The sequence below is a fragment of the Lutra lutra genome, chromosome 9 (genome assembly GCF_902655055.1).
Source record: "Lutra lutra chromosome 9, mLutLut1.2, whole genome shotgun sequence".
Classification (NCBI taxonomy): domain Eukaryota; kingdom Metazoa; phylum Chordata; class Mammalia; order Carnivora; family Mustelidae; genus Lutra; species Lutra lutra.
The window spans coordinates 37,523,728-37,542,441 of NC_062286.1; the positions used below are offsets into that span (position 1 = coordinate 37,523,728).

General features: G+C 36.8%; 1 protein-coding gene across 1 annotated transcript in view; it reads left to right on the forward strand.

Moving 5' to 3' along the window:
* ZC3H6 (zinc finger CCCH-type containing 6) overlaps positions 1-17,729 on the forward strand; it is a 64,857-nt gene extending 47,128 nt beyond the window's left edge. Inside the window, exons 6-12 of the mRNA XM_047745440.1 lie at positions 1,911-2,027; positions 2,664-2,775; positions 3,482-3,591; positions 4,203-4,456; positions 6,416-6,912; positions 7,702-7,935; positions 11,842-17,729. Of these exons, the coding sequence (XP_047601396.1) occupies positions 1,911-2,027; positions 2,664-2,775; positions 3,482-3,591; positions 4,203-4,456; positions 6,416-6,912; positions 7,702-7,935; positions 11,842-13,304 (2,787 nt within the window). The 3' untranslated portion in view covers positions 13,305-17,729. The remainder of the gene's footprint in view (positions 1-1,910; positions 2,028-2,663; positions 2,776-3,481; positions 3,592-4,202; positions 4,457-6,415; positions 6,913-7,701; positions 7,936-11,841) is intronic.
* The last annotated feature ends 985 nt before the right edge of the window (positions 17,730-18,714 follow it).

Sequence of the window (18,714 nt, forward strand, 5' to 3'; positions counted from 1 at the left end):
ATGAACTAAATGATTTCTGTGGTTCTTCCAACTCCTTTGTTACAAGATATCTTAATGGTAGAGGACATTCACGTTGCTTCTGTAGGCTTAGACTTAAAAGATCAGATCTTCTAGGCATGTTATTTTCTCCTAAAATTTTATTATTAAAGTTTCTTTAGATTTTTTAGAATATCTTCATTATAATTAGGTTTCTCATGGTTATGGATACTGATACACATTCTACTCATTTAAACTAAACTAAACTAAAAAACAAAACAAAAACCCATAACCCTCTATTAAAACAATGAGGCACATCATTAGAAAGTCATAGAATGAATTATTGATGAAATATAGGTACAACTTGGTGCATTTTTCAGGGTGGTTTTGGATTTTTTTGGTGATTACCTAATATTTTATTTTTTAATTTCAGTTATATTCTTCTAGTTGGCCTGTTGATTTTGTATAATGCATTCTCCTGGACTTCCTATTTTCTTATATCTACTTGCTCTAAATGAGCCTGGAAATAGAAAATGTTTGTGAGCCAAATTTACATAAATTTAAGACATTTTAAATGATCTGATCAGAGAATAGCATAAACAATTTTATTGTGTTTTTCCTGAGGCAATTTGGGTATACTTAGACATATTTTTTAAAAACCTATAGGATTATCTGTGTTCTTGGTATTTTTGTACTTTTTCCCCAGAATTCTTATAGTAAAACATATATTTCAAATGCGAGCACTGAGGATCAGATTTAAGTCTAGCCATCTTTTGCCTCAAGTGGTTGCTGTGAGGCAGTTTCCTATTTTCAGTAGGTTGTGTTTTGCTCTCCATCTCCTAGCAAACTGAAGGAAAGGGAAACAAATCAGATTAGAAGAGCAAATAGTTATTGTGAACTCCTGCTATATAAAAAGTATGATGCATACCGGGTGTTTGAAAAACAGTGCTATTTTATAGAGCTCATGAATGTAAGTCCTTAGCCTGGCTAAGCCTCATACTCTTGTTACTCAGTTTTCTTGTACTCAGCAAAAGTTGAACAGGGGTCTAAGGAGAAGTAAGGAAAGCAAGTAGGGCTGGGAGATTTTCTACCATATACTTCTTTTTGTTATTTTTTAAAAGTTTAAAGAAATACATCCTCCCTCCTTTTTTTTTCTTTCCTAAAGGAAGTACAGAATAACCACACATGCAAAAAATCTCTTGATTTTTTGGAGATCCATCTAGAGACATACACTCTTAAATGTGGGGATATATTCTTTGAGTCTTTTATCCTTTGTCTTTATTATTATAACATTCAGATCAGTTTTCCACTTAGTAAAGTATCATGAACATTTTCTTATGTTCCTAAATTGTCACTCCATCTCATCGGTTTGTAATGATTACATACTAATCTATCACTGACCTACATCATAATGTATTTGACTGGTCTCATCATTTGGGATATGTAATTTCTAGGTATCTGTCTGTTTGTTTGTTTTATCATTCAAAGTAATTCTGCAGTAATTATTTTCGTGAATAAAGTATGTGTGCCTCCCTGATAATTCCTTCAGAATACTCCTGAAAAGTACAAATTTTGTCAAACAGTATGGGTATTACAAATCTTTTATAACATAGCTATCAGCAAATCACAAGAAAGCACATTTAACATCTTTGCCAACAAGTATTATTGTTAATTTTCAGGCTTTTCATAATTTTATTTTTAAAAAGTAGTTGTACTTCCTCATTAAAATAGAAATAGGTTCTTTGCAACCACTAGTAGCAATGAGCAGTGTATTAGAAGCCTGTCTCTGCAAATAAATGAATAGTATCTGAATGTCCACTCTTGACCATTTTAAATAGTAATTTGTACTGCTTTCCTAATGCATTTGACTGTCCATTTTAGTACGTATTTAATATTTTACATGTTGTATTCAAATGAATTTTTCTTTCTTACAGTATAGTAAACCAGGGAAAAAATGGAAGGTTATGACTCAGGAATTCATTAATCAGCACACAGTGGAACACAAAGGAAAACAAATCTGTAAATACTTTCTGGAAGGAAGATGTATTAAGGTAAATTTGGGGAGATATCATAAAGAATTTTAACTTCCACAATAATCTTTAAAATGTAAAGTCTTTTTAGGGGGTGGTTGTGGGTTTTTTTTTTTTTTTTTTTTCATTTCTCATACACTTGTAATTATAAAGCTGGTTCTTCAAAGTGTATCTTCAAAGTGTGTCTGTGGAAATACTGTACATCAGAGTGTACTTAATTCTGTTCTGGGACAGTAATACAATTTGTTGAACCCAGATTTTATTTAACAAACACAAAATGCTGACTGTGTGGCAAGTACTGTTTAAAGTGGATTATTAATATTAAATGTTTTAATCTTTGCAGCAACCCTATGAGTTAGGTACTCTTAATAGCCCCATTTTAAACATGGCCAAACCAAGAGGTTAAATAAGTGTCCCTAGTGGCTCAGCTAGAAATGGTGAGTGCTGGTGGAACCCGGGCAGTAGGCTCTGAGGCCATGCTCTCGGTGCTGCCTCTGCCTCTGTGCATAGCCACACCCACTGACTTGGGCAAGACTTCCAAGAGATTGTTTGAATTATTATTAGATCATTATAAAAACACTGAAGATATGGCCATAGTTCCACCATGAAACACCATAGAGAAAATTCAATTGTTTCTTTTTTTCTCTTTTGTGACAGGGAGATCAGTGTAAATTTGATCATGATGCAGAGTTGGAGAAGAGAAAGGAGATCTGCAAGTTTTATTTACAAGGATATTGTACCAAAGGAGAGAACTGCATTTATATGCATAATATCCTTTATTAAAAAGATGTTAACCAAAATATTGAGGTTATAAAACATTACTGAGGTTTTTCAAAATCCCTAGAAAACCTACTTTGGTTTTAAATTTAAAATAGCATCTGCTATGGTCATAGGACTTTTTCCTCTTGATCTTGTCAAAGTGTTGATTACAATAATAAATTTCCTAAAACCCCTCAGGAATTCCCTGAATGTAAGCCACCTGAAAATGGCATATTTTTCAATAAACTTCTGGATTTAATATTTTCTTTAGAAGTTTAAAATTTGTTTCCAAAATCATGAGGTAGCTTAGCTTATAGTTTTCATGTTGGGATATTTGACTTTAATGTGACATATCGAGCCCCTTTATTTCCTTTATAGATATAAGCTCTTGCTACAAAATTTATTTGCTCTGTCTACAATTTTTATTGTGGGAAGTAACAGAACTTACATTATTGAAATACTATTGTATTTGCTATAACAATTATTTTTTCTTTAAAATATTTTCTAGCTTAACATAGTAAGGAAGATTAAAATCTTTGAATGTTTTGCTGCATAATTGAAATATTTCATCTTAAAAATTATCTAATATGACATGTATAAAAAATTCAGTACAATATATAGTAATACAGTTATATTGACTCAGCACTGATATGTTTTGGATTTCAAAGTATTAGAGTTTGATGTCACTTGGTCTGTTCCTTAATATTTTTATTTACATGAATTTCCGTGTAAGTTCTACCATAGTGGAGCAAAATGTTACCAAGGAGACAACTGTAAATTTTCACATGATGATCTGACTAAAGAAACAAAGAAACTTTTGGACAAAGTAAGTAATATGTTTGCACTTCAGTTATTTCTTAGGTCTCGTCACAGAGTCATTTGTCTTGAATCATATTTTATAAATCATATTTCAGAAAAGTCGCCTGAGAAATCAAGGATTTGTTATTTTATGTTTTAATCTATAAGCGTAGTATGTTAGAAAAGCAGAAGTATTAGGAATTAAAATCTTTCATTCTTACCCTTGTTCTGCCATTAAAAAGCTAATATACTGGGGCACCTGGGTGGCTCAGTGGGTTAAGCCGCTGCCTTCGGCTCAGGTCATGATCCCAGGTCCTGGGTTCAGGCCCCACATCGGGCTTTCTGCTCAGCAGGGAGCCTGCTTCCTCCTCTCTCTCTGCCTGCCTCTCTGCCTACTTGTGATTTCTCTCTGTCAAATAAATAAATAAAATCTTAAAAAAAAAAAGCTAATGTACTTTGAGAAATATCTTTTACCACTTTGAACCTTATTATAAAAAATGAGTTAGCTCTCTCTGACCCATTTTGACTTCAGAATGATATTTTTCTAATAACAAAACTGGTTTATTGAAGTCTTCACAGTTTTTAAATGTAAGGAAGAAAGCTTGTTTTGGAATAGTAATCTTTGCCAATCATTTTTAGGTGTTGAACACTGAAGAAGAAGCCACAAATGAAGATGAACGAGAATTAGAAGAACTTAGAAAACGGGGCATAACTCCTCTTCCCAAACCACCTCCAGGAGTTGGGCTTCTCCCAACTCCACCAGAACATTTTCCCTTTTCTGATCCTGAAGATGATTTTCAGACAGATCTCTCTGATGATTTCAAGAAAATCCCATCTCTTTTTGAAATAGTTGTAAAACCTACTGTGGATTTAGCACATAAGATTGGGAAGAAGTAAGTTAAAATCTTCAAAAATGGCATCATTTTCCCCCTAAAATTTCCTACTGAGAAACTAACTTGTATTCCATGTTAATCATGTAATTAAACTTAGGTAGAGATAGCAGATACCTGGCATTCACCCCAAATGCTCTTCCTGCTTTCCTTTGTCTCTGTCCCCTGCTGCATACCATCAGTGCTTCTCTCTGTGGAATCCTTAACAGCTTTAAAAACCTCTCCACAGGGGTGCCTGGGTGGCTCAGTGGGTTAAGCCGCTGCCTTCGGCTCAGGTCATGATCCCAGGTCCTGGGTTCGAGCCCCGCATCGGGCTTTCTGCTCAGCAGGAAGCCTGCTTCCTCCTCTCTCTCTGCCTGCCTCTCTGCTTACTTGTGATTTCTCTCTGTCAAATAAATAAATAAAATCTTTAAAATAAAATAAAATAAAATAAAAACCTCTCCACAGGGACGCCTGGGTGGCTAAGTGGGTTAAGACCTTCGGCTCAGGTCATGATCCTAGGGTCCTGGGATCGAGTCCCATATCGGGCTCCTTGCTCAGCAGGGAGCCTGCCTCTCTCTCCGCCTCTGCCTGCCTCTCTGCCTGCTTGTGTGCTTTCTCTCTCTCTCTTTCTGACGGGTAAATAAATAAAATCTTTAAAAAACAAAACAAAACAAAACAAAAAAAACCTCTCCACAGAGTAACCCTGAGAGACACTGCCCTGTGGCTGGAATTGGTATGTCTCCCAATTCATTAGGAGGCTACATTTGGCATTGATAACATCTTCAAATAGTGGCATTAGCATGTCTCCAGAATATTTGATTCTTTTAGAGAAATTTTTCCTTAGGCTATTAGAGGAAAACCTTTGGTAAGCTGGATCCAGATTTGCATTTTCTAACAACACCATTCCAGTCCTGCTGCCCTTTCCCAGAGTCTGTGCACCTGGGCTGCAAGTCCCACTGTTGATTATTTTAACCCTGAACACTCAGAAAATCAGTGAGATCTCAGTAAATGAGGAACAAGAAATTGACAGGAAATGTGAACCATTAAAATTATTTCTCTTGGGCGCCTGGGTGGCTCAGTGGGTTAAGCCGCTGCCTGCGGCTCAGGTCATGATCTCGGAGTCCTGGGATCGAGTCCCGCATCGGGTTCTCTGCTCAGCAGGGAGCCTGCTTCCTCCTGTCTCTCTGCCTGCCTCTTTGCCTGCTTGTGATCTCTCTCTGTCAAATAAATAAATAAAATCTTTTAAAAAAAAATTAAAAAAAATTATTTCTCTTAAGGTCAAGAAGAAGATAAGTATGTCCATTGTTTGGCTAATACTGTAGATCGGATGCTAGCCAATGCAAAAAGAGAAAGACATAATAGATATAAAGATAGAAATGGAGAGGCAAAAAAAAAAAAAAGAAAGAAATGGAGAGGGAGCTCATTTTGGGGGCAGTCTCCCTTGATAGACCTGAAGGAATCAACTGACAAAACTATTAGAAATAGTAACTTAAATTAGTAAGATGTCCAGAAAGAAGAACAACACTCAAAACCTAAAGGTCTTTTTATATGCTGACAGTAATCCATTAGAAATTGAAAAGGTGTGTGTTTATATAGTATAATTCTAATTTTGTTATATTTTAGAAAAGGTCTATGTATGCCTAGAAAAAAGTCTAACCAAAAAATATTAACTAACCAAAAAATATTTCTGTGGGTGGCAGGATTAGAGGTGATTCTTACTTATCTTTGCCCTTTTCTGTATTTTTCAAAATAGCTGTAAGCTTTAGAACAGCTGATAGTGTCTATTGGTTAAGACTGTGGGCTAAAATGAAGGTAAGATGCATCTACTGGCGTTTTTATTTGGAGATAATGTAGAATAAACTGCTTCTTAAAAACGTATTCTGATACAAAAAAACACACTTAACCATACATATTTAAAATATAACATTCTTGTTTGCCTCTTTTCTTTGAACTAAGAAATATTATTCTTTCTGTCTACAGGCCACCAGCATTTTATAACAGTGCCTCACCACCAGGACCACAGTTTCAGGAAAGCAGCCCACATCCTCAACATATCTATAGTTCTGGATCAAGTCCGGGTCCTGGACCTAATATGTCTCAGGGACACAGTAGTCCTGTGATGCACCCGGGGTCCCCCGGACATCATCCATGCGCCGCAGTGCCACACAGCCCACCTTTGCTGCCTGCTCCGCCTGGAATTTTAGGTCCTCACAGTCAAGCTGGAGTACTTGTTCAACCAGATGCACCTTTGACACCACAGAATATGAGTGGTGCTTACCATTGCTCGGGCTTTCCAGAACACATGATGAAAGTACCCAGAGAGAATCACTGTTCTCCAGGTTCCTCATACCTGCAAAGTCCTGGTGAAATGCAGCTCAACACCAGTTATGAGTCCCTACAAAACCCAGCTGAATTTTATGATAATTACTATTCACAGCATGCTGTACCTAATTTTCAGCCACCTAGTAACTCTGGTGGTAAGTTTACCTTTTCAAATAACTCATCTTTAATTATTTTTAAGCTTTTCTTTTCTTTTTTTAAAATTTTTATTTTTCTTTTCTTTTTTTTTTTTTTTTTAAGATTTTTTATTTATTTATTTGACAGAGACACAGCAAGAGAGGGAACATAAGCAGGGGGAGTGGGAGAGGGAGAAGCAGGCTTTCTGCTGAGCAGGGAGCCTGATGCGGGGCTTGATCCCAGGACTCTGGGATCATGACCTGAGCTGAAGGCATACGCTTAACGACTGAGCCACCCAGGCGCCCGACTCATTTTTAATTTAAAATCTTTGGCGTTCTCTATTTTTCATTAAAAACATGATAAGAATGTGTGTTTTTAATAAAGCTAAGTAAAATGTAATGAAATTGAAGCCATAAAATATATTTTAAATTTAACCAAACATTTGCTACACCAGAACTTTAGATAGCTTTAAAAAAAATATTTACAATTGGGTGCCCACGTGGCTCAGTCTGTTAAGAGTCCCAAGTTTTCATTTCAGCTCAGGTCATAAGCTCCGGGTCATGAGATGAACCCTGCATCCAGCTCCACACTCAGCATGGAGTCTGCTTGTCCCTGCCTCTCCCCTCAATGCTCTCTTTCTCTAAAATAAATAAAATAATATCTTTAAAAAAACATTTACAATCACATAGTAATACGGTAATCAAATATAGTTACTATTAAAGCTTCAATTTCTTGTAATTGACCGTGGCACTCTCTAGTGGAGTTCAGTGCTAAATCAGTGTCTGTGTCTTTCTGTGTTACGTGTATAGATGGGATGTGGCATGTTGACTTTGCCCAGCATCAGCCTCCCATTGTTCAAGACTCCCCTAACTGTGGGAGTGGATCTGATGGCAGCAGCAGCACGACAGGCCACGGCCCCCTGCCTGCCCCAGGCCTCCTCCCTGCAGTGCAGAGAGCTCTTTTTGTCAGACTTACTCAGAAGTACCAAGAAGAAGATGAACCAAGCAGCACCCAACCTCAAAGGGCACCAAGCAAAGACGAAGGTGTGTCAGTTGTTATGGTAGCATCTTACTTTGGAATTACCCAGTTCCTGAAATGCTCTTGCATAGGTTAAAATTTGAAAAATTAGTTCCTTTGAACTATCTATTCTACTTCCAGCTTACCTTGTAGCTTCTGTCTGCTTGGAATTGGTCATGGTTTCCAGTGTCATTAATGCTTTAGTTCTTAATTGCAAAGAATTTTACCTGAAGCAGTGAGTAGATCTGAAGCTATAGTGTGAGGCCTGGCTGAAGCCCTTTTTATGGAAGAAGGAAATAAAACAGGAACCAGACATCTTCCAGTGTAGAAATTTTGACTTCTAGCCCAAGTTTAAAATGATTCAGTTATTAGAGTTTTTATGGGCATAGGTTGTATTCTACTATATTATGAAGGAATATTATTTTTAACATAAAAGATTATGTGGAAACCTCAAGTTTACCTTAGTATTTTTGATATTGATAAGTATATAACAGTTACTTCATTCAGTTGAGTAGAGAAAGCTTAACACATCCAGTTCTTCTTATGAATTACAGAATTGATATGTTTGCCCACTTTCTTGTGTGTGTGTATTTTTTTAAAAAATATTTATTTATTTATTTATTTGATATATATAGAGAGATCACAAGTAGGCAGAGAGGCAGGCAGAGAGAGAGGAGGAAGAAGCAGGCTCCCCGCCAAGAGCCCGATGCGGGGCTCGATCCCAGGACCCTGGGACCATGACCTGAGCCAAAGACAGAGGCTTTAACCCACTGAGCCACCCAGACGCCCCTTTATTATTATTTTTTTAATTAAGTAAATTGCATGGCCAACATGGGGCTCAAACCCACGACCCAAGACCAGGAGTCTCATGCTCCACCAGCTCACCAGCCAATTTGCCTACTCTTAAGCCTACTCTTTTTTTTTTTTTTTTTAAGATTTTTTATTTATTTATTTGACAGAGAGAGATCACAAGTAGACGGAGAGGCAGGCAGAGAGAGAGGGAGAGAGAGAAGCAGGCTCCCTGCTGAGCAGAGAGCCCGACGCGGGACTCGATCCCAGGACCCTGAGATCATGACCTGAGCCGAAGGCAGAGGCTTAACCCACTGAGCCACCCAGGCGCCCCTAAGCCTACTCTTTTGCCTACTCTTTGCCTACTCTACTAAGAGTGCCCATTTGCCTACTCTTTTTTTTTTTTTTAAAGATTTTATTTATTTATTTGACAGAGAGATCACAAGCAGGCAGAGAGGCAGGCAGAGAGAGAGGAGGAAGCAGGCTCCCTGCTGAGCAGAGAGCCCGATGCGGGGCTCGATCCCAGGACTCTGAGATCATGACCTGAGCCGAAGGCAGCGGCTTAACCCACTGAGCCACCCAGGCGCCCCCCATTTGCCTACTCTTAAGCATAAAATTTATAAATATGTAAAACTGGGTAACATTAGGTAGCTACAAGCTATTATATCTGTTACATCTGTTACCTTTTCAAAGAGGGTAGCATTAACACTTCATTTATTTAACATCACAGGGAAATTAGGGATTCCTAATAAGTTCGTTTTCTATACAATTTATGTTTGCTTCTTAAAGTGCTTAAACTTAAAAAAAATTTTTTTAATGATTATCTTTCTATAAAGTCTTAGAAAGATTTACATTTTCATAAATAAGAAAATTTATAATTTTTCTGGATATAAAATTTTGTACTATAGTAATATAATTGGTGATGTTTTATGAAGGTTTTTTCCTCTGTATCCAGAAAAAATCTTGAATGGCTAGGTTTTTTAAAGAATTTAAATTCAGTTAATTAACATGTAGTGTATTATTAGTTTCAGAGGTAAAGTTCAGTGATTCATCAGTTGTATATAACACCCACTGCTCATTATATCATGTGCACTCCTTAATGCCTGTTACCCAATTACCCTGTCCTCCCCACTCTCCTCCCCTCTGGCAGCCCTGTTTTTTTCCTATAATTAAGAGTCTCTTATGGTTTGTCTCTGATTTCATCTTGTTTTATTTTTCCCACCCTTCCCCTGTGCTCCTCTGTTTTGTTTCTTAAATTCCACATATGAGTGAGATTATATAATTGTTTTTAGCTGATTGATTTATTTCACTTAGTATAATACCCTGTATTTCCTTCCATCCACATCATTATAAATGGTAAGATTTCATTCTTTTTGATGGCTAAGTAATAGTCCATGGTGTGTGTGTGTGTGTGTGTGTGTGTGTGTGTGTGTGTGCGCGCGCGCACATGCGCGCCATATCCTCTTTATCCATTCATCTGTCAATGGACATCTGGGCTCTTTCCACAGTTTGGCTATTGTGGACATTGCTGCTATAAACATTGGGGTGCAGGTGCCCCTTTGGATCACTACATTTGTATCTAATATCTCCTTTTCATTGGCCTAGCCTTCGGTCTGCTTTCCTTCTCATTCCAGAAATGATTGAAGATGGCTTATGAAATATATTGATAAGAAAGGCAAAATAAAATAGCATCTTCCTTTTGTGGGTCAGATTTGGATCATCTTACATATTTGGATCAAGTAACAAATTCTGTGAGAAATGAATTGCTATGCAGAAATATTTAAAATAATGGCAACAGGTTAAAGTTAATCACTAGTTCAGCTTTGGTCTTTCCAAGGTCAAAGTGAGGAAGAAAAGAGATCTAGTGTCTAGTAGTTTTTTCTGACACTGACACCGAAATATGAGTGAAACTTTTTTCCAGGTACCAGGTACCTGGTTTTCCAGCCAGGTACCTGGCTGCCTGAGTCAGTGGAGCATAAGACTCTTGATGCTTGGGGTTGTGAGTTCAAGTCCCACTTTGGATGGAGAGATTCCTTAAAAAGAAAACTTTAAAAACAAGCCAAAACTTTTTTCCACTGTGATACATAGTCTATATGATTTTAAGCCATAATTCCACCCTAAATATCAATGCCTGTTTTGTAACTCTGTTCAAACTAAATGTGTAACACTGAAATTATGTGTAGTAGAAACGTGCTAGTGAGCAGTGAGATGAGTTAAATGAGAATATGCCCAATATTCTATTAATCCATGACATTCTAGGACACAAACATATGTGTGTGTGTGTGTGTGTGTGTATGTTACCTAGTCAGAGTCAACATATGTATGTTTTTTTTAACATATGTATGTTTTAATGGAAAGGAAGAACTGTCTCCTGTAGCATCAGTTTATAATCCCTGCTGTACTACTAGAAAGAACACCTCTGACAGTTAAGATTCTTAACAGGGTGTCTAACACACTAGGGTTAAATATAAGCCTTTGGGAGTACGGCCCAAAGTGTTCCCATAAAGTTAAAGTATATAAATTTCAGGATGTTGGTTTTGTTATTTTTACTTTAAAATGTTTAAATAGCTAATATATTCACATATGTCAAGCATCTAGAAATATAATAAGCTATAGATGAAAAATCTCTACCTCATCCCTCATTTGCTTGTCTCCCAATGCTCCCTTAACCAGTACTTCATTGTTTTGTTTTCTTTCCAGATTTTTAAAAATATTGCATCCTTGTTATCTCAATAAATCCAGAACTACAAAGCTTAAGTATTACTTAAATTAAAGAGATCCAAAACATTTTAGTATTCTTTTCCAAGAGTATTTTGCCTCCTTCCCCAGCTCTGTCATGCCACACCTACTCTCAGTTCCCTTTTGGCCAATCCGAATAAAAGGTCCTGCCTTCTCCCTGACCAGAAGGACGCTACACATACTCTAATATCACATCTCTTTCTCTATAGAGTATGATGACTAAATTGATTATTGTCATTCCACATCTAATTTTACTCCAGTTTTGAAACTCTGGCATTTCTCTGATGCATTTTCTTGAAGTTAGACTACACTTATTCTAGAAATATTGCATGTTTTTTGATTATCTTAATTAAGGTAAAATATGAATGCTTCATTCTTTACAATAAGTTTTTATCTGCATTTAGATGATACTGTTAACTGGTATTCCAGTAGTGAAGAGGAAGAAGGAAGCAGTGTGAAGTCAATACTGAAAACATTACAGAAACAAACAGAAACTTTAAGGAATCAGCAACAGCCTTCCACAGATCTCAGCACTCCTACTGACCCAAGACTCGCTAAAGAGAAAAGCAAAGGAAACCAAGTTGTTGACCCTAGACTTAGGACTATCCCAAGGCAAGACGTGAGAAAATCCTCTGAGTCTGCCCCACTGGATCTTCGACTAGCGTGGGATCCCAGGAAATTGAGAGGGAACGGAAGCGGTCATGTAGGATCTTCTGTTGGTGGAACAAAGTTTGATTCGCATCATGCAAATCCCGGCTCCATCAAACACAAAAGAGGAGATGATGATGATGAAGATACAGAAAGAGAATTGAGAGAAAAAGCTTTCTTAATACCTTTGGATTCTTCCCCTGGCATAATGCTCCAGGATCCGAGGTCACAGCTAAGGCAGTTCAGTCACATTAAAATGGATATTATCCTAACCAAACCCAACTTCGCAAAACACATCGTGTGGGCTCCAGAAGACTTACTTCCAGTCCCTTTACCTAAACCTGACCCAGTATCTTCAATCAATTTACCTCTGCCCCCTCTTATAGCTGACCAGAGGCTCAGTAGGTTGTGGAATACAAAAAGCGATCTTCATCAGAACACAGTGCCTACTGATCCAAAATCAGCAGCCAAAGTCAAAGTGAACACGGCAAACAGAGAAGGCTACCTAGACCTAGACCTGCATAGTTCAGGAAGTAAATTAGGAGATCCTAGGCTGCAAAAAAGTTTTGATCCTAGACTTCATAGACTGCACAGTACAGAGTCTCACCCAGCGGTTATGAAGGACTCACATACATTAAAGGGCACCCCTCACTTAGCCAGATCTAACCCTGCTTCGTCGCAGCCCTCAGGGGCCACGACTAGCAGTTCCGGGCCGGGGGCCTTGCCTCCATATGCCCCTAAACTCTCCTCTTCAGCTGGCCTTCCCCTGGGAACCCCAAGTTCAGTTCTTAGTGGCATTAGTTTGTATGACCCTAGGGAGCATGCTTCATCATCTGCGTCAGAGTTAGCAACAGAAAATACAGAGAACCCGAAAAAAAGTGGTGGTTTAAAAAGTAGTGACAAAACTGAGCCTTCTCCTGGAGAAGCAGTCCTGCCACAGAAAACCAGTGCAAATGTGGAAGTCACCGTGGATGGGGCGGCTGACCCACAGGCAGACACCCTCAGGAGTCCTGGTACGGTTCAGGTCCCAGCAGTGCACAGTCTTCCTATTCAGGCATTAACAGGCTTAATTAGACCGCAGTACAGCGATCCAAGGCAGTCCAGGCAGCCAGGGCATACGAGTCCCACCCCGGAAAGTGATCCCAATAGAGAACCAGATGACAAATCTCTGAAAGAGGTTTTTAAAACTTTTGATCCGACTGCTTCACCATTTTGTTAGCTATCATGTAATTTAGCAATTCTTTTCACTCTGTGACTATTGCAGTCTTCTGCTGTTTTGTAACTGGTTTACCTCTATAGTTTATTTATTTTTAAATTATAAATACTTTTCAGCTGCTAGTATCAGAACCACATGAAGTTATATCCTCTAAAGCCTGTGGTATTTTATATAATATTTTTATAACTTTAAGAGACTGTAGTAATTGACATAGAAACCTATATATCATGTTAGCTTCGGTAAAAGTACTTTTATCGTAAATAACCCATCATGAACTTGACACTCTGCCCAAATATATGCCAGTCGTCTTTCATAATCAATGTTTAGATAAATGATTACCACTTTTATATGGTTGTTAGTTTCAAGCAATATGATGTACATTACTTTTGAGCAACAGTATTTTGACTAGGATCTTCTCTGTTTGTCAACAGAACTGATTAATATGTAATGCTAACTGCTAACTAAAATGTAAAATGAAGTAAAGAAAACATTTTTAAAATCACAGCAGAGCAGTTCGTGTTTAAGGGCATCACTTTTATTAGTATTGGCAATATTGTGTAAATGAAGCATTTGAATGTCCTATCTTTTAAAAGTATTTTATTGTATACTGTATCATAGAAGTTGGAGATACATAGATTGTTTTTGCTAAAGTGAAATATTCCCCAAGTTCTCTAACATAACTTTTTAAATTTAATTTTTCATATTAAATAGTTATGAGTTCTTGCTGTGTTACATTGTGATGTTTATGTGTCTAATGTTTTTGTCGTTAGCAGCATAATTTCCGTTTTCAAATGACATAGCTGCGATAATTGTATTCATCATGACTTTGGTAATTTTTAACAAACTTTTAAAAGATCCAGTGACAGTCTGTAGTGAATATTGCATTGGTAATGTTTTAAATGTCCAGGTTCTATATTTTAAATAGCGAGAAAACACAAAAGATGGTATAATCAACTGTATATGGCTACCAATAAAGAATCTCTTTCAGATCTCTCCTGACTGGCATTCTGTAACAGAAGAGACTGCCTGGTATTTTAAGTATTTAATGTCCTCATAGTTGGAAATCTCTTAAATTGATTAGAAATTTCATTTTGATGAAAAATAATTTGTATTCATTCTTGTGTCTTTTGTGCCGTATATAAGTAATGGCAGCCCTATTTGTTTTATACAGATTTATAACGGAAAGTAAGTATTACACTCATATTCATATCTTGAACTAGATGTGTGTGACCATGTTTGCTGGTAATGGCTCCGATAAGTAACTTGAGATGGAGCATTTCACTGTAAAAGATAATGAAAGTAAAGGAAATTGGTCCTTGGATGAAAATAGCTATGCTTGAGAAGTGATTTTAGAAGTTTATGGCAAAATATTTCTGTGGGAACCTAACATTCAGCCAGCATATGATTTAATATTAATGTATATTTTTCTATTCTTTTTTTTTTTTTTTTTTTTGCTTTGATTCTGTACTTAAATGATGTTGCCGCTAAGTGAACAGGAACTCTGCTCACAGTGAACTAATGGTTCATTGTGTTCTGAGTGGAATGAGTGGAAGGACAGTTGTTCAAGGGGATGCGAACTTTTACTATTTATACTTTGGTTACATTGTTGCCTAAAATGGCTCTGGATAACATTTTTGGGTTTAAAAAATGTACTTTAAAGCCACCATAGAAAGTATTTCCTGATTTACTGTCCACATGAACTTTTATTGTTAACTGAAAAGTAAATAAATGGTTAAAACTGACAGAAAAAAGTTGTGTATGTGTGTGTATACACACATACACTTCTATGCATACAAATATATAATATTTATCAGGAAAAAAATCAGTAAAATTGCTGAATTTTAGTTAATTAAATTGAAATTTTTAGCGAATCTTTAATTCCCCCTTATATTTTATAATTACATTAAGTAATAATGTTCATATTTTAAATATCATACAAAAAAAGATAATTTGGCTTGTTAAAGATCCAAATAGAATCCAAATTCTTAACAGAAGATCCTTTTTACTTAAGAGAGATGTTGAAAGATTATTAAAAAATAAGGTTTAAAAATGAATGCAAATTATCATGTCCATTTGTTCAATATTCTTGAGTCTCTATTATGTCAGCTAGTGTCCTAGAGGCTATTTTATAAGAAAGTGTGGGCATAGTTTCAAATTTAACAATATATTTTATATGAAAATGTTTTATTTATGTTTAAAATAATGATTTTAGTTTGTGGTCTTTTTAAATTGAGATAACTTTAGCTTAGGGGGTAGTCTATTGTATCCTGTCAGTTTAGATTATTTTAATCTTCTTTTTTTCTTTTTCTCACCAAAATTTAATAAGTAGCCCTTTTTCCTGATGAATGAGGTCCTCTTTAAGATGAATCGGTATTTGTTAGAATCCATGTAAGTTGATTTACACTAGCACACTGGAAAATACTTTGTGTCCCTGTTCTTATAAGCCAAACATTTACAGGTAACAGAAATAACTTGTGCTCTAGAAGAGTCTGGATGAGACTCATTGATTGAGGTGTAACTTAACTATTCATATGATTTATGACAGAAGTATACCTGTTTACTGTGATGTCGAGTAGAATGGGATATATCAGTGTGTTGAATTGGATACCCAGGTGACCACAATTTAGTTTGGGCAACTACTTTCCCACATTTTATATTTAGTTTTTGCTCCAAACTCCTGTCTCAGGAGCTTTCCCAGTTAGGACCTCATTCTGAACCTGAAAGTAAACCAAATACTGGAGTGATTTCAAATTCTGCTTCAGCAATTATGTCTGCTTCTGTAGGGACCCCGGTGTTAACCCAGCTGCGTGTGCCAAACCCCAGAATTAGGTTGCAACTGAAGTAGCCTAATTATGGGATGATGTTTGCTTCAGTTTCTGTGTGTCTTTTACCCTACCATAAGGACTAGTTTTCCTTGCTTGTCCTGCTTATTTTTAGAGTGGAAGAACAGTTGATTAGTAAAGAAATCCTGTATAAGTGTACATATAAGCCACTCCACTCAATTAATTGGAAGAAATAGAGGAAAGAAGGAGAACTCAGGAGGGCTGGTGGCCTAAACATAATAAATTCATATTCTTGTTCTGAAGTGATTTATAGGTGTTTTTTCTCAATGTCCAGTTCCTTATCTGTGAAATGGGTATAATTTTGACTGCTCACAGACTTGCTGTAAGGAGTGAATGAATTATAAAAGTATTTTTAAATGTAAAATTGGTTTATAACTTTTATGGACATAAACATTACACTTCCACTAGGGTGCATTAAGCTGTACAAATTCCAAATAACATGATTTGTGTGGTTTACCAATTTTATGTTGTTTCAGATGATATATATTGAAGACAATAGGATTGCGTGAGAAGTTGTTTTAGAGAATACGAACCCATCAAGTTAGCAATTCCCTTTAACATTTTGTGTGTTGTTAGTAAGACATAGGACTTTCGTAATTTATAGCTGTATGGACTTGTGGCGTCTGTGCAAGATCTGACTGCCCATTTTATACAAGTTGGATATTGATGGAGGGTTAAAAATGCTATGACAGTCCATATTGCATGGTGTTTTTGCTTCAATTATAGCATGTGTCGTATAGGCAGAGTGGCCAGTGTATTCATTATAAAAGCCATTAGCTCTTAGAAACATTAGAGATGTTTACTCCCACTTCTTAGTGTACATTTCTGCTAGCACATGACATGGAGGTCTTTCGGAGTGACTACTTGTTTGATAAAGGTATCGTTTTCCTTTGGTTCATGGCAACTTAAAGTCTGAAAGTTCCTAGGGACCTAGATGTGAGGTCTTGTCAAAATCTTTACAATTGCACAACACAAAGTCAAGGTAGAGATGTTCTTCCTGAGTCTATCCTTCTGGGCTTGAGGGCTACACCTCAGAGAGATGGTCTGTGCGGAAGACGCAGACTTGGGCGTGGTCTGCATTCAAGTGGTCCATTGATAGGGCCCCTGCAAACTTCAGGGACTGGGCTTTTGTGGATATCTAAAATGAAGAGTTGTAATTATCTTTTCAGAAATAGGTTGGCAGCCCTTGATCATATTTATGGTCAAAATTAAATCTAGTAGGATATGTAAGTCATTAGTAAATAATTAGTTTAAATAAGGCTTAGTTAGGAAATGTAAGCTTTAACAAAATGTAACCGAACAGGGCTTGAGGGTTAAAGCTGTTTTCCTCACATCTGTGTTGTAACTTGGCATTTAGGTAATGCCTTTCCTCCAAGGAGTTTGATGTGATTTACAGAACCAGTCTCAGTAGCTACTGATCACCAAGTTGCTGGGGTTTTGTTTTTGAGTATGTTCTTTATCAGCAGTTATCTGCCAGCTGTAACAGAGCCCAAATTAACCTGCTTTTCTTGGAAAGGATGCAGACCTAAGAAGGGACTTTAGGTTAACATCAACATAATATTTAGAGTTTCTAATTTTTAAATAAGAAATAAAAAGCACGTTTTAAATGGTATTTTTTGCTTTTGGAGGCAGGACAGTATGTGCCTCCTTGCTCTACTGCTTCCCCACAGCAACAAGCCTGGTTCTAGGCACAGGGCGGGTGCTTTATTAATTGCTTGTTAACTGCTTCCCGACACGCATCCAAGTTTAGATTTTGATGTGGCGGAGCCATTCCATGATTGTATCCAAGAGTACAAGTCATAAAGCATACCTCTTTCAGCAGACATAGGCACCTACCTTCTCTCTCTCTCTCTCTCTCTTTTTGCCTCCCTTCCCCTCTCCCAACCAAACGATGTGAAGGTTGGGGTATGGCAGCTTTGCTTAGGAGTTAAAAGTTTCTACAATAATTCATAACTCCAAGAATTCTCCAGATTTACAAGATAACTTTACTCCTTCGTGGTGGAAGTTTGAGTTGATCGGTAATTTCTTCCTGTAGATCTGTGAAGGATTCTTTCTGCAGCCAGAAAGAAATGCATACTCAGAGCCATATTTTTACTTTAAAATGTATTTATCTAATTTCTCTCTTCCCATTCTCAAAATATCAGCCACAATTATGAAGTTATGCCTACCCTAGTGAATTTCCAATAGCATTCAATTTTTTTTTTTAATCCCAACACCTTGAACGGTAATTTACCCTTTAAAGTCATGTCTTGGACTCTACGTTGGGTCTTATGTGTTCCTTAATACCATTCGTTAGCCTTTGGAATAGACCTGTCACGTGTTACAGTGGGCAAAATCATTGTGGGCACAGAGAAAAATCTATTTCTTCAAACAAGATTGTGAGTTCTTAGACTGGTATTTTATAGTCTTGTTTATCCTTGAACTCTTGTTTTTAAGACTTTGAATTTGTTAGGAAAGAGTTAATATAGAGCTAACTAGAGCATTTTAGAAAAATATTAGCTCTGTGAATTACCAGGCCCCATACTTCCTGGTTCATTACCGATTTTAATACCTCTGTGAGGGTATTAAGG